General features: G+C 43.1%; 2 protein-coding genes across 13 annotated transcripts in view; one reads left to right on the top strand and one right to left on the bottom strand.

The window, feature by feature from the left end:
- The window catches only part of DHRS12 (dehydrogenase/reductase 12), a 43,275-nt gene that overhangs the window by 9,292 nt on the left and 17,581 nt on the right, over positions 1-16,402 (top strand). For all 10 annotated transcript variants that reach the window (XR_013345243.1, XR_013345244.1, XR_013345245.1 and 7 more), the window contains 2 exons: positions 2,334-2,426; positions 5,118-5,199. Coding sequence is in view for 7 of the 10 variants with exons in the window: in XM_077810893.1 (XP_077667019.1) it covers positions 2,334-2,426; positions 5,118-5,199 (175 nt within the window). In the remaining 3 variants the exon portion in view is untranslated. The remainder of the gene's footprint in view (positions 1-2,333; positions 2,427-5,117; positions 5,200-16,402) is intronic.
- The window catches only part of WDFY2 (WD repeat and FYVE domain containing 2), a 143,837-nt gene continuing 137,265 nt past the window's right edge, over positions 9,831-16,402 (bottom strand). For all 3 annotated transcript variants that reach the window (XM_077810791.1, XM_077810825.1, XM_077810798.1), the window contains one exon: positions 9,831-10,208. In XM_077810791.1, coding sequence (XP_077666917.1) covers positions 10,131-10,208 — 78 coding nt within the window. In that variant the 3' untranslated portion in view covers positions 9,831-10,130. The remainder of the gene's footprint in view (positions 10,209-16,402) is intronic.

Genomic DNA, 16,402 nt, shown 5'->3' on the forward strand with positions numbered 1-16,402 from the left:
CTAAGTTAAAAACACTATAGGTCAAGCATTCAAAGGTTAAGAAATGATAGTATTAAGGTTGCCTCTGCAACCTTAACTTGTTTTACCCGCTCCCCTCCCCCAAGAATATGCTTTGCAATAGTCTTTAATTACATTATTACACACTATTTTTTTTTCCCACAGGAGCCCTGCCTCATTCAGTGCACAGGGTGGATCTGCCCTGTGGATGAATTGGGATTGTGTAGTGGGGGAGATAGTTGTCTGTAGGAACCCTGCCTCATTTGTTGCTGAAGTTGTAAGTAGTAGAGGAGGTGGGGGATTGCAGGAATAGAAAGGATTGTTTTATAGTTTAGGCAGTTGAATGCCGCCATGGAGAGTTGGATTCTATCCCTGCCACACCGGTCCTGTATGATGCTGGGCAAGGAACTTGCAGTAAGTTTTTTGCCAGGTAGCCAGGGGTGTGTGTGGTTTTTTTTTTTTTTGTTCCTCATTTTTTGGGTGCTCAATTTGAGCCCCTTGAAAGTCTGACTTGCAGAAGGGCTGAGCACTTGTAGCTGCAGTTGGAGTCAATGGGAGCTGTATAAAGGGCTGTGTAATGCTTGGAAAAATCAAGTCCTAGGCATCTCATATCAGACACCCAAAATTAGTGGATGCTTTTAATCTTAATCTCTCTGCCTGCATCCCCTGTCTGTGCAATGGGGTCACTTTATAGGGGCAAGAAACTAATAATTCTGTCTTCAGAGCAGGGTTTGAACAGTGCGCTGTAGATAAGGCATGAGGCCCTACAGTCAATGATGAGGGTAAAACGCAATACGGAGTAGCTGCTCGTTCAGTGAGCACCATGTATCCTGTGCACTGAATGAGGGGGTACCGTGGAAAAGATAGTATGTGATCATGTAATTCCATATGTATCGTAATGCATACACAGAAGGAGGATGAATTAAGGTTGCACAAGCAACCTTAGTTCAGGCATTAATAACATTCTGTTAACATAGCTTTGTGTGTGTAATATCCTAGGTTGTTTTTTTTGTTTTTTGTTTTTAAACAAAGTGTGTGTGTGCCGGGGGGGGGGTGGAATTCCATGATGTGGTATCATATTGATACCTGTATGGGGCATCAGCAGGGCAGGAATGCTTAGCTCCATAGCACAGATCTCTGCTACTTGAGTTAGTGGAATAACTGATAGCAGTAGTGCGCTGTCCTCCTCTGTGTGGACCATCACCAGAAGGTAATGATGCATTTTGCCAGTGGGTTTCATAGATATTTGATGACAGTAGAGGAACATTGGGATTCTGGAATCTAGGATTCCATTCCAGGCTCTGGAGGGAGTGTTCTTAATAGTCACAGACCTTTCTGCCCCTGTTCTTCCCCAAAGGCATGACTTCGTCTGCACCATCCCTCCCAGCCCATTACTGTCCTGCTCCTTGCCCCATCCCAATCTCTTCACCTAGCTGGTTTCAACCTCCACCCCTCAGGCTTCTCCTCCCAGTTCCATTTTCCTTGCCCAGCCCATCTTTGTCTCCCTGTCAGAATCCCAGTCTCCACATCCCAGTCTTATTCTTACCCCCATGATCTAAGGTCAGTCCTCTCTGATGGAGACAGTCCCAGTTTTCTCAAAGGATTTAAAAAAAAAAAAAGTAAATGTTGTCTACAGTGTAACTTTTGGAGTTATTCACATGCAGATTCATAATTAGTAATGTAAAAATGATCAAATGGTAGCTTTCTCAGGAAGAACCCGTAGTCTTTGATACAGAGAAGAGGAAGGTTAGAACATGGGTGTCAGGCAATCTAGATTGTATTCTTGGCTCTGTCACAGACACTGTGTGACGTAGGGTAAGTCACTTAACCTCTCTCGTTCTCAGTCGTCATTTCTATAAAATGGAGAGAGTGAGACCTAGCTACATCTGTTTCAGGGGGTTGCGAGGCATAATTAGTTTATGCTTGTAAGGCACCACAAGATCTTTGAATGGAAGATGCTTTGCCAGTGCAATGCTGGAAGATCTAACATGTTTTATAGTAAGAATAGATTAGAGTTTGGAGGCTTATGTAATTGAGTTTTGTTGACTAGATGAATACACCTATTTTTATGTGTTCATGAAAGCATGCTGATAACTGCCATATGCATAGTTTGTGCACCATTTTGCAAGTTTTTCTGTATAATTTTGTCACCATGTTATTAGGGGCTAGAGTTAAATCACCAAACTGTGCATTGTGACCTCAGATGGCTTGGGTCAGGTCCTTGTGTGAGCATCTTTGCGTATAACTTCAGGAGCTAGTTTTAAATCCCATTTAGATGAAAATCAAGAGCACTGACTTTCCATATTGGTTGTAACATAATTCCTTTTTTCTTTTAGAGTATCTTTTTGCACATTCTGGATATGTCTAACCCCAAGGGAATTTGGGAGTTTGCTGAAAAATTCAAGACTGAACATAAGTTAAATGTTTTGGTAAGTTTGCAAGTTTAAATTGTGTACCTCTTTTGGAGTCTTTCATCTGTATCTCTCCATTTAATAGTCTAACCTCTCTAATTCTGCAGTCTTAATTTGTGTATAATTCTGTTGCAAAATAATCCACCTAGTCCACTTCTCTGATCTTGTCCAGCCCCTTTTCATATACATAGATTTCTCATCTTCTGTATCAAAGCTCCTTGTTGCAGCCTTCGGGGCCCTGCACACCTTCGCTTCTGCATACCTCTTTGCTCTCATTTCCTCTTTCACTCCACGGAAACAGCCTGGCAAATTCCCTTATTGTTCTACTCCCATTCTCCTGTCTGATGATTGGTTGGCACAGAGGAGACTAAAGGCAGAGGTGATGTCTAAAGCCCTAGTTTTGCACCAATGTCCATAAAGATGGATCCCGGCACAGAGCGCTTTTGACTTCCATAGAACTTTGCGTGAGTCTATCCAAATGGATGCAGTTGCAGGATCAGAGCCTAAATTAGTGCAATTTACCTGCCAAAGACCTGGAAGGTGGAGTGTGTTTGTGTGGAAGGTGAGGGCAGAGTACAGGAGTAAGTGGGTAGTGCCCCTAACCTGAAACCTTTTCATGCCCTCTTGTTAGCTCTTCCTCTTGCTCCTCATCCTTACTTCTGAATTTGAGAAGGAGGATGTAAGCAGTAAGGGGTGGCATGGAGGAAAGCAAAAAGATTAAAGAATAAGACACAAACTCATCAAAATGTGTACATGTCTGGTGGGAGACCGTGAGATCTTGTTGTCATCCTGGTCCTTCCTATCCATTTCTGGTTATTTTTATATCTTGACTTTACTAAAGCTTTTGATACTATCTCACATGACCTTCTCATAAACACACTAGGGAAATATCACCTAGATGGAGCTACTATAAGGTGGGTGCATAACTGGTTGGAAAACCATTCCCAGACAGTAGTTATCAGTGGTTCACAGTCATGCTGGAAGAGCATGATGAGTGGAGTCCCGCAGGGATCAGTTCTGGGTCCGGTTCTGTTCAATATCTTCAATGATTTAGATAATGACAGAGAGAGTGCACTTATAAAGTTTGCGGATGATACCAAGCTGGGAGGAGTTGCAAGTCCTTTTGAGGACAGGATTATGATTTAAAATGATCTGGATAAACAAGAGAAATGGTCTGAAGTAAATAGGATGAAATTCAATAAGGACAAATGCAAAGTACTCCACTTAGGAAGGAACAATCAGTTGCGCACACACAAAATGGGAAATGACTGCCTAGGAAGGAGAACTGTGGAACGGAATCTGGGGGTCATAGTGGAGCACAAGCTGAATGACTCAACAGTATAATGCTGTTGCCAAAAAAGCAAACATCATTCTGGGATGTATCAGCAGGAATGTCGTAAGCAAGATACAAGAAGTAATTCTTCCGCTCTGCTCTGCGCTGATTAGGCCTCAGTTATAGTATTGTGTCCAGTTCTGGGTGCCACATTTCAGCAAAGATGTAGACAACTTGGAGACGGTCCAGAGAAGAGCAACAAAAATGATTAGAGGTCTAGAAAACATGACCTATGAGGGAAGATTGAAAAAATTAGGTTTGTTTATTCTGGAAAAGAGAAGCCTGAGAGGGGACATAATGGTTTTCAAGTACATAAAAGGTTTTTACAAGGAGGAGGTAGAAAAATTGTTCTTCTTAACCTCTGAGGCTAGGAGAAGAAGCAATGGGTTTAAATTTCAGCAAGGGAGGTTTAGGTTGGATGTTAGGAAAACTTCCTAACTGTCAGGGTGGTTAAGCACTGGAATAAGTTGCCGAGGGAGGTTGTGGAATCTCCATCATTGTCTAACCTGTTCTTAAAAAATCTCCAAAACCTGTCAGGGATGGTCTAGCTAATACTTAGTCCTGCCTTGAATGCAGGGGAATGGACTAGATGACCTCTCAAGGTCCCTTCCAGTCCTATGATTCTATGATCTTCATTGCTAGTGTCTTCTGGAATACAACCCTTGGGACAGGGGCTGTGTCTTACTGTTCAAGCAGCTGGAACAAATGGAGTGTTTGGGAAGGGCAGGTTGTGGGGAGTAGCAGGAAATGAGCAGAGAAGTAGGTAGGGGTGTTTTTTTCTAGGACCTTGGAAGGGAGGATGAGAAGCTTGAACTCAATCCAGAAGGTGAGATGAGCCAGTATGGGGAGTCACATGGAGAAAACACACATTACCTGTATACCACTTGTTAGTTCTTAACCAAAACATGGTAAAATGTTAGTGACTTTTCACTGGTACAGAAGAAACAAACTGAGAATACATAAATGCATAGCTGTGCTGATGTGGAGTCATTTGGATCTTTAAGATGAAACTGATAAACTATCGTACATGCTTTTGTATTGTAATAGTTATGCTCTGCAAATCACACATTACTTCATTGTGTGCAAAAGGGCCAAAAACTAACTGCAGTAAGGCACCATGATGTCTGATGGCTCTTATAATCTTGTTTGTTCAGTTAATTTTATCAGATTTCAATGAAATGTATTACACTTCCTTGTGAAGATTGTTTTCACACAGCAACTGCACTGTCAGGGGCAGATTATCATAGCTGGAGTTGCAATTTGCACACCCTGGTGCATTGAAACAAGCTGTAATTTCATACCATGTCACTACCAGAGATCAAACTAAAAGCAGGGTGTGTGTGTTTTGTTTTTTAATACTGAGCTGTGTCTTGCAGATAAACAATGCAGGCTGCATGGTAAACAAAAGAGAACTAACAGAGGATGGACTTGAAAAGAACTTTGCTACAAATACCTTGGGTGAGTTCAGCAGTCTTTAGATAAGACTCTAAGGTACTCCTGTGCATCTGTTTTTGTTTATACAAAGGCATAGTCTCATGTAGCTGTGCAGGATGTTTTCTTCTTGAATTGAGAGAGTAGGAGGATTAGACTCATATTGCAAAAAATATACAATTTGTACAGAAGGTAACGTCTCATGTTTCTCCCATATGCATAATATTCTCATACTGACCCCATATTTTGTTCATTGCTCTGAGAATAGCGCATAGCAATTAAAGCTAGTTAAACCATTTTGAAATTTCAGTGGAAAATTTTCCCATTGGCTCTGCTAAGGATACTCTGTAGTGCCTTTCTTTGCAGGATCTGCAAGACACTCTAACAGCTGTCTTAGGGTTCAGATGATTCTTACAACATTCAAGTATATTTTTTTTTTTTTTTTTTAAAAAGATGACACATTAGTACCGTGGTAGCACCAAAAAGCTCCAGTTGACATCAGGGCCTCAGTCATACAGAGCTGTACAAAAAATCCCCACACATAAAAATAGGTAAAGGTTGGAGAGAAGGGATGCAACATCCAGGCAGAGAGACTGGGTAATGCTTGGCAAAGGCCATGAGAGTTCCATGTGGTGTTTAATACATTATGACGAACTGGTGGGGGGAACATAGGAAGGCAGACAAAGAGTTGGGGGGGGGGGAGGGCCACTGAGGGTGGAGGGCAGAAGAGGTCTGAGTAAGCAGGCAATCATCAGAGGGAAATGTCCAGATTTTAAATGAAGAAAGTAGTCATCACTGATGTTCAGGGGGTTGCAAAAATCACTTCTGTGAAAGGAAGTGTTTGTTTTAGGGGCAGTTGGCAGGGACCATATTTTTTATTCTGTTTGTACAGCACCTAGCACTACAGGATCCTGGTCCCTGATTGTAGCACTTAGGTGCCCTAGTAATACAAATAATGAATAATAAGCATCCCTGGTGGTTGACTTTGCCAGTTCTCTGTCCCACCCTCCAAACCCATGTCGGTTGGGAATGGAGTTGGGTGAGTCCCAGACCACCCAGATAGGGTCACCTGCTCAGTTCTGGATCTAAGGGGTTGGAGGTAGTAAGCCCTGTTTGGACTTTACTCTTACACTGTTGTTGCTCTGTTTCTCTGGCTCCTGATTACCTTTTTGAAAATCCATATTTGGGCAGCAATGTCTCATACTTGACTTGCATGTCAATGAGATTTTTGTTTTTAAGTCTGATTACGTTCGTTGGGCTAACATTTTTCAAAAATGTTGGAGCTGATGGAGGGAATGCATTTTTCTTCAGCTACACTTTCCATACTTTTTGTGCTAAAAACTCAAAGCAGGGTTTGTTATTTCAACTTCAGATTTGCCCTGGATCTACTCTATAATAAAGAATAAAAGCACCTCTGACCTTTCTGAAGAAATTGTCTTTCAGTTAAACTAGTTTAAACCCCTTGCACTTTTTCAAACAGTTCAGTAATTCACTAAGATGCAATGGCTCCAGATACAAGCACACTGAAACAAACACAGCTGTTTGAATGTGAAATTACTTTTCATTTTTTTAAACAGCAAACTAATTGCCATAAAACACATTCGTACATCAGCTAGTATAGATTTGTATCACACACAACTAGGGTAAACTGCAAACTGTAAGTCAACCATATTGCATAGATTCTAGTTAACATTTACAGTGCAGAATACAACTGTACATATGTCCAAGAGGCTGTGAATTATGGTGCCTGAGGGAACTGTAACTCTGAATTGCCTGTATTTTGTGGAAATTGGAACCATACATCCATTCTTTTAGGAATTAATAGTGTTTAAAATCTTGCCTTACTTGCAAGGCATCTCATCTGTCTTCCCTTAGTGACCTGCTTCTGCCTTATCTCATCTATCCCTCTTAGGTCAGGTCTAATGAAGCGGTCTATTGGTAATACCTGTGTAATTGTGCAAGACTTCAGGACATGACAGGATTTAAAAACTTTGCAACATTTTAGTCAGTGTGCCAGATCTGATCTCTAGATAACATGTACATCAGTTGTGGCATTGTCTGCCTTGGGGTCTAAAATGTTGTGAAGTCTTTAAATCCAGGTTAGAGACATTTCCCCTTGACTTATTTTTTTTGAGTCCTGGGATGTATTGCATAAAGGTTACTAATTTTTTTTTAAATTCTAATATTGGCTACTGTAGAAAGAAAAGGGTCTGCACTATATTCCTTTTCTCTCTCCATTCCTCATCAGAAGATTTTTTTTCCTTCTCACCTAGTTGTTAAGAATTAAGACTTTTTAATTCTAATTCACTTCATGTGCTGTACTTCGTTAGAAAATGTTAAGGCACAGCAGGTGTGTGAAGCAAAAGAATTACTGTTCCTTAAAGAGCTCTGAGTCACTGAAAGTGATCCTGAGGAGAACAGAGACGTTCCCAAATTGTATTTATCTACAGTTTGTGTGCAATGGTAGGCCAAGTAAGAACTTTCTAGAGTTTAATAAAAAAATAGAAAAGCAAACTGTTTTATGCTGGATACTGGGATGTTTGAAGTCTGGCTTTGCAGTGTGGTATCATGCCTGTGTATTACATAATCCAGCTTATGATTGTTTGGCTTGCCAGACTTTTCCAGATTTGTTTTGTTAAGGTTAAACCTTTTCTGTTGAAGAAAATAGGGTAGTCCTGCTATCTCTTTATTTATTTCTATAAATGTTCATGGCAGTTTACAGAACAAACATGACGTGATCCTTGCTGCAAAGACCTTATGCCCGAGGGGCCTGAATTCACATTTCGGTGAGACTGTTCCTAAGGGTATGTCTACACTATGAAATTAGGTCGAATTTATAGAAGTCGTTTTTTTAGAAATTGTTTTTATAAAGTCGAGTGTGTGTCTCCCCACACAAAATGCTCTAAGTGCATTAAGTGCATTAACTCGGTGGAGTGCTTCCACAGTACTGAGGCTAGTGTCGACTTCCGGAGCGTTGCACTATGGGTAGCTATCCCACAGTTCCTGCAGTCTCCACCACCCATTGGAATTCTGGGTTGAGATCCCAATGCCTGATGGGGCAAAAACATTATTGCGGGTGATTCTGGGTACATGCCGTCAGGCCCTCCCTGTAAGCCATGTTGTCAGTCGCCTCTCCCTCCGTCAGAGCAATGGCAGGCAATTGTTCCGTGCCTTTTTTTCTGTGCAGACACCATACCACGGCAAGCATGGAGCCCGCTCAGATTACTTTGGCAATTAGGAGCACATTAAACACCACGCACATTATCCAGCAGTATATGCAGCACTAGAACCTGGCAAAGCGAAACCGGGCGAGTAGATGACATCAGCGCGGTGACAAGAGTGATGAGGACATGAACACAGACTTCTCTCAAAGCATGGGCCCTGGCAATGTGGGCATCATGGTGCTAATGGGGCAGGTTCATGCAGTGGAATGCCGATTCTGGGCCCGGGAAACAAGCACAGACTGATGGGACCGCATAGTGTTGCAGGTCTGGGATGATTTCCAGGAGCTGCGAAACTTTCGCATGTGTAAGGGCACTTTCATGGACTTTGTGACTTGCTTTCCCCTGCCCTGAGGTGCAAGAATACCAAGATGAGAGCAACCCTCACAGTTGAGAAGTGAGTGGCAATAGACCTGTGGAAGCTTGCAACGTCAGATAGCTACCGGTCAGTCGGGAATCAATTTGTAGTGGGCAAATCTACTGTGGGGGCTGCTGTGATGCAAGTAGCCCATGCAATCAAAGATCTGCTGATATCAAGGGTAGTGACCCTGAGAAATGTGCAGGTCATAGTGGATGGCTTTGCTGCAATGGGATTCCCTAACTGTGGTGGGGCCATAGACGGAACCCATATCCCTATCTTGGCACCGGAGCACCAAGCCGGCGAGTACAAAAACCGCAAGGGGTACTTTTCAGTGGTGCTGCAAGCACTGGTGGATCACAAGGTTCGTTTCACCAACATCAATGTGGGATGGCTGGGAATGGTACATGACGCTCGCATCTTCAGGAATTCTGTTTCAAAAGCTGTAGGAAGGGACTTTATTCCCAGACCAGAAAATAACTGTTGGGGATGTTGAAATGCCTATAGTTATCCTTGGGGACCCAGCCTACCCCTTAATGCCATGGCTCATGAAGTCACACACAGGCAGCCTGGACAGTAGTCAGGAGCTGTTCAACTACAGGCTGAGCAAGTGCAGAATGGTGGTAAAATGTGCATTTGGACGTTTAAAAGCACGCTGGCGCAGTTTACTGACTCGCTTAGACCTCAGCGAAACCAATATTCCCATTGTTATTACTGCTTGCTGTGTGCGCCACAATATCTGTGAGAGTAAGGGGGAGACGTTTATGGCAGGGTGGGTGGTTGAGGCAAATTGCCTGGCCGCTGGTTACGTGCAGCCAGGCACCAGGGCGTTAGAGCACAGGAGGGAGCGGTGCGCATCAGAGAAGCTTTGAAAACCAGTTTCAGGAATGGCCAGGCTATGGTGTGAAAGTTCTGTTTGTTTCTGCTCGATGAAACACCCCGCCCGCCCCTTGGTTCACTCTACTTCCCTGTAAGCTAACCATCCTCCCCTCCCCCCTTCGATCACTGCTTGCAGAGGCAATAAAGTCATTGTTGCTTCACATTCATGCATTCTTTAATTCATCACACAAATAGGGGGATAACTGCTAAGGTAGCCCGGGAGAGGTGGTGGAGGAGGGAAGGACTAGGCCACACAGCACTTTAAAACTGGAGCATATTAGTTTGATCCTCCAGCAGCTTCAGCATTGAATCCTGCCTCCTGTCATCACGCTGTCGCCACGTTTCAGCTTCAGCCCTCTTCAGCCCATCACTTACTCTCCTCAGCCCGTCACCTCTCCTCCCGGTCATTTTGTGCTTTCCTGCACTCTGACATTGTCTGCCTCCACGCATTTGTCTGTGCTCTGTTAGTGTGGGAGGACAGCATGAGCTCAGAGAACATTTCATCGTGAGTGCGTTTTTTTTCGCCTTCTAATCTTCGCTAGCCTCTGGGAAGGAGAAGATCCTTGAAACGCATGCAGCTGGTGGAGGAAAAAAAAAGGGACAGTGGTATTTAAAAAGACACATTTTATAGAACAATGGGTACACTCTTTCACGGTAAACCTTGCTGTTAACATTACATACATAGCACATGTGCTTTCGTTACAAGGTAGGATTTTGCCACCCCCCACCCCCCACTGCGTGGCTAACCCCTCACCCCTCCCCGTGGCTAACAGCGGGGAACATTTCTGTTCAGCCACAGGCAAACAGCCCAGCAGGAACGGGTGCCTCTGAATGTCCCCTTAAGAAAAGCACCCTATTTCAACCAGGTGACCATGAATGATATCACTCTCCTGAGGATAACACACAGAGATAAAGAATGGATGTTGTTTGAATGCCAGCATACATACGCTGCAATGCTTTGTTCTGCAATGATTCCCGACTACGTGCTACTGGCTTGGCGTGGTAAAGTGTCCTACCAAGGTGGACAGAATAAGGCTACCCTCCCCAGAAACCTTTTGCAAAGGCTTTGGGAGTACATCCAGGAGATCTTTATGGAGATGTTCCTGGAGGATTTCCGCTCCATCCCCAGACACGTTAACAGACTTTTCCAGTAGCTGTACTGGCCGCGAATGCCAGGGCACATTAATCATTAAACACGCTTGCTTTTAAACCATATATCCTATTTAAAAAGATACACTCACCAGAGGTTCCTTCTCTGCCTGGCAGTTCCAGGAGGCAGCCTTGGGTGGGTTCCGGGGGTACTGGCTCCAGGTCCAGGGTGAGAAACCGTTCCTGGCTGTCGGGGAAAACCGGTTTCTCTGCTTGCTTGCTGTGAGCTATCTACAACCTCATCATCATCATCTTCCTCGTTCCCCAAACCTGCTTCTGTGTTACCTCCCTCTCCATTGAAGGAGTCAAAGCACAGGGTTTGGGTAGTGGTGGCTGAACCCCCTAAAATGGCATGCAGCTCATTATAGAAGCAGCATGTTTGGGGCTCTGACCCGGAGTGGCCTTTTGCCTCTCTGATTTTCTGGTAGGCTTGCCTCAGCTCCTTAAGTTTCACGTGGCACTGCTTTGGGTCCCTGTTATGGCCTCTGTCCTTCATGCCCTGGGAGATTTTGACAAATGTTTTGGCATTTCGAAAACTGGAACGGATTCTTCTCCCCATACAGCCATCAGATCCCGTACCTCCTGTTCGGTCCATGCTGACACTCTTTTGTGATTCTGGGACTCCATCATGGTCACCTCTGCTGATGAGCTCTGCATGGTCACCTCCGCTAATGAGCTCTGCACTCACCTGCAGCTCGCCACGCTGGCCAAACAAGAAATGAAATTCAAAAGTTTGTGGGCCTTTTCCTGTCTACCTGGCCAGTGCATCTGAGTTGAGAGCGCTGTCCAGAGCGGTCACAATGGAGCACTCTGGGATAGCTCCTGGAGGCCAATACTGCCTAATTGCATCCACAGTACACCAAATTCGACCCGGCAAGGCTGATTTCAGCGCTAATCCCCTTGTTGGGGGTGGAGTAAAGCAATCGATTTTAAGAGCCCTTTAAGCTTTAAAAAAAGGGCTTCGTCACATGGATGGGTGCAGGATTAAATCTATTTAACGCTGCTAAATTCGACCTCAACTCCTAGTGTAGACCAGGGCTAAGTAAGGACTACTCATGTGAATACAAGTTTCTAGAATTGGCCCTACTTTTCTACATGAGTGAAAGCTGGTAGGGCAAAGGGAAATGGGGTGTGTCGGTGGGCAGAGTGCACGCTTGCACACAATTGGGTTTTGTGTCTAGATGGCTTTTTTTAAAAGTGTCTAAGCTAAAATTGTTGATTTGTAAACTTGTGAGCAGGCACGGTCTTCCTATATGTTCATAGTACAGTGGCACTGTAGGCAGTACCACAGTAGAAATAAATACTGTGTGGTTCATTGTAATTGTATAGCTGTTATTGCTCTTAATGCCTCGCCCCTTGTTACCAGCTAGACAACAAAGAGTTAGTGCTCTATTTACTGGAACACAATTGAAGTAAAAGAATGATCAATCCGTAGTGACTGCCGTGCAGCTGTGTAGAATTAATACTGTAGTATAGAAACAGTACTTACATATGAGTGTTAAACTGAATGCAGCAATTAACCAGTGATGTTGATAGGCTGAGATCATATAGATGGTTGGAGGGAGTTCAAAATGGTTTCTTATGTAGCAGCATATGTACATAGAGAATTCTTGTTGCTTTTGTCCTTTGTCTCAGATGTGGTTGAGCTTAAATCTCATTCTAGAGGTTGGACTCGTACGTGGTGTGGCCATTTTGTCAAGGAGCTGCTGCACTGATAAGCAGTGATTTCTTCTGATGTGACATACAGGCTTCCTAGTCAGCATTTGCCTTTTTGAAGCCAGCCACTGCAAGATGATGATCCCAGCTGACAGTGTTCAATCCGTGTGTAAGCTGTCAGTGGAGGCGGATGGATAGAGGACTCAGCACTGTTGCTTGTTGGTGCATTAAAGACCATCTTTCACAGTTGAAACAAGGCCTGTAAAGTACTGGAACAAGGGAAGTTCTTACTTCATTTTTACATGTCACGTCTCTTCACTCCAACATGAGAGAATAGTACATCTATTAATTTTTATTGGCACTTACTGGCGGAGGGAGCACTAAAACACACTGGAAGCTGAGAGGAGATGATCATAGAATACAGTAAGTCTCCATTCCTCACTCCAACTGAACCTAAACCCCCTTTGCTTCACTATCGTTTTTTTCTTAATTTAATAGTTCAAGCCACATCCTCTTCCCAGTTTTCAGTCAAAATAATAGGTAGGGCATGGGGAAGGATCCTCCTCTCAGGCCCTAGAATGCAGCACGGTTCCTCAACGGTAACTACTCTAGCCTCTGTTACAGCTTGCAAACCCATTTCTCCCCAAAATGGGTCTGGCTAGTGAATCCTGGCAGGCAGTGCTGCCTAGTGGATAGGGCACTAGACTATTTGGACTCAGGAGCTCCCAGATCTGTCATTGGTCTGCTGCATGACATTGGGCAAGTCACCTCCACTCTTTGTGCCGCCATTTCCACATCGGTAAAATGGGAATACTTGCCCGCTGCTGTAAAATGCTTTGAGATCTGCAGATGAAGTCTTACATTAGAGTGGTGTTGTTTAATAATCCACATAGCCACTGGCTGTATCACCTCCCTACATACCAGGGCAGAGAGAACCCTTACTAAGCACAGCTTTGTGGTATAAAGGAAATGTCAACCGGTGTCTTGTCTTTCGCACACGTTCTACCTTTCACTCCCCTTTCTTGTGCTGGGCTGGCAGATTGGGCCCTTAAAGAATAGTGTACTAAAATCTGGAATTCTGATTTCCTGCTTGAGAGAACTGGCCTGTAGCTGTCTCCTCACAGGGAACTTTATAAACAAGAGGCCTCAAAAAAATAAACAGTTCAAGGAAAACCTTCTGTGTACTCCATTTAAAAATACTTGGCTGTGGCAAGAGCAAGCCCATTCATTTTTTTAACAATGAATTTACCAGATGAATGAACCATTGAAACCTGTATAAGCAAAGATTATTTTTGTTCCCACTCTTTTTCCACAGTTGAAATAACACTGTTGTCGATATGCTGCAAAGCATGGGCAGATGGGGAAAACTCCACTGAGTGTGGTGTTGGCTGCCTGCCATTGTCTGAATGGTAGAGAATTAAAAACTTCACCAACAACTTAACTCTAATTGCCAAGTAGAACATCAAGAGAAAACTATTCCAGCATGCTCCCAGGACATTTTGGTCTGCAGTGATTGCATCATCAATTAATTTAATATTATAAACAGGCAGCAGCTTTACACTTTTCCTCTTGCAGAAGCCCTAATTTACTTTATAAATCAATTTTGAAACCCAAGATTTTTGGGTCATTCTATACAAATGCAGTACAGCAGGTAGGAAAGAATATTCTCATGTACAGTTTTGCATATTCTATCCTGGCAATCTTCAAGTTTTAAGTATGTAAAATCTGGTTGTTTTAACTAGTAGCATATTAAAATGTTGACTTGAAGGCATTTTTGAAATCTGCTTTCAGGACATTGGCACTTGGGCTGATGCACATTTTGTTTAGATCCGTAGTCTAGCTCAGGATAAATTTTTGTAGCCTTATATAGAAAGAATCGGTGTCCTAATACAACATAGCCGGCTAAGATACTGGTTGGGAGTAGCTTTCCCACTAATGTATTGCTATAGAACTAGTGCAATCTGCAGTGACTGAAAATTTCTGCAAGAATTTACAAACCACATTTCAGCAATACTGTCATTTCATCAGAGTGCCTTCAGCTTCTATTTCACAACAGGTGAATTGAAAAATCATTTTATTTAAAAATTAAAATTGAGATTTTTAAACCAACAAAATCTAGGATGGAAACCAGAAATGTCAATATAAGAAATCATCATAATTTTAGAACTCTAGCATTATGAGGGTCTCACAATGTGATCACAAAACACTGAGCATGGAGGCATACAGTTTTACTGCTGTGTGTTTAACTGTGTGGAATTACCAAAATGGGAGATGCTAATTAGAGCATGATATCAAATTCCATAAATCGATGAGAGGATCTCAGAGTAATTGGGGCAATTATGGAACATAACATTAGAAAACGTGTGGTATTTTTTGTGTTTACTTTAACACACAGAATTTATTTTAAAATATATTGTGTTCTTACTGACATACCAACTACTCTGGAATGGCAGTGTATAACTCACTGAACTTTAACCTATATTATCTAGGTTCTCATGTGAGCCATTGCTAAATAGTTTCCAAACATGAGCTGTGCTCATCTGTCTACTTATTGAAAAGGATGTAACAGCACTATATTATGCACCATTGATTATTGTGTGAGTTCAGTTTACAGAAATAAAACTAGTGGATTTCTCCCAAAGAAATATTCAGACTCCTGTGTTTCTTTTTAAAAAGAAATCTGTGTCAATGTGTTGAACAACTCCACTTTAACTCCAGAAGGCATGATCAGCTACTGCTGTAACAAACCTCATTTTGTGGGACAGTGCTGTGGCTGGCTTAATTTTCTCTAGACAGTCTTCACAGTGTGTCACTTACTACCTAATAAGAGCCTGAAGAGATCTTAATAGACTCCGGCCTCTCTTGTGGCACTTTGATTAAAAAATAAATACATCTCCCCTTTGGACAGAAGTATGTAACCCTTTTCTAATGCAATTCATTTCTCCTTGTTGCCTTCCTTGAAACTATAGTTTCTTGAGTTAGATGCGGATACACATTCCAAAATACTCCCACAGCATTAAGAACTCTAGCTCTTTTTTAAAAAGAATCTTCTTTTGTCACTGAATCACTGCCCTCTTTCTGAATGAATGAAAAGAGTGAGGGACGTAATGTGGATAACCACCTGGATCTCTTCTACTTTATATAGGACCTCCTCTAAGCCCTGGTCTATACTATGAGTTTAGGTCGAATTTAGCAGCATTAGATCGATTTAACCCTGTACACATCCACACAACAAAGCCATTTTTTCAACTTAATGGGCTCTTAAAATCAATTTCTGTACTCCTCCCTGACGAGGGGATTAGCACTGAAATCGACATCGCCGGATTGAATTTGGGTTAGTGTGGATGTAATTCGACGGTATTGGCCTTCGGGAGCTACCCACAGTGCTCCATTGTGACCGCTCTGGACAGCGCTGTCAACTTGGATACACTGGCCAGGTAGACCGGAAATGCTCCACGAACTTTTGAATTTCATTTCCTGTTTGGTCAGTGTGGCGAGCTCATCAGCAGAGGTGACCATGGAGTCCCCGAATCGCAAAAAAGCTCGAGCATGGACCGAACAGGAGGTACTGGATCTGATCGCTATATGTGGAGACGAATCCGTGCTATCAGAACTCCGTTCCAAAAGACGAAATGCCAAAATATTTGAAAAAAACTCCAAGGGCACGAAGGACAGAGGCTACCACAGGGACCCGCAGCAGTGCCGCGTGAAACTTAAGGACCTTAGGCAAGCCTACCAAAAAACCCAAGAGGCAAATGCCTGCTCAGGGTCAGAGCCCCAGACGTGCCGCTTCTATGATGAGCTGCATGCAATTCTAGGGGGTGCCCCTACAACTACCCCACAACTGTACGTGGACTCCTGCAAGGGGGGAGTCTCACGCAACAGGGATGAGGATTTTGGGGACGAGGTAGATAGAGCACACCAGGCAAGCAGAGAAATCGTTCTCTCCAACAGCCAGGAACTGTTT

The sequence above is a fragment of the Eretmochelys imbricata genome, chromosome 1 (genome assembly GCF_965152235.1).
Source record: "Eretmochelys imbricata isolate rEreImb1 chromosome 1, rEreImb1.hap1, whole genome shotgun sequence".
Taxonomy (NCBI): Eukaryota; Metazoa; Chordata; order Testudines; family Cheloniidae; genus Eretmochelys; species Eretmochelys imbricata.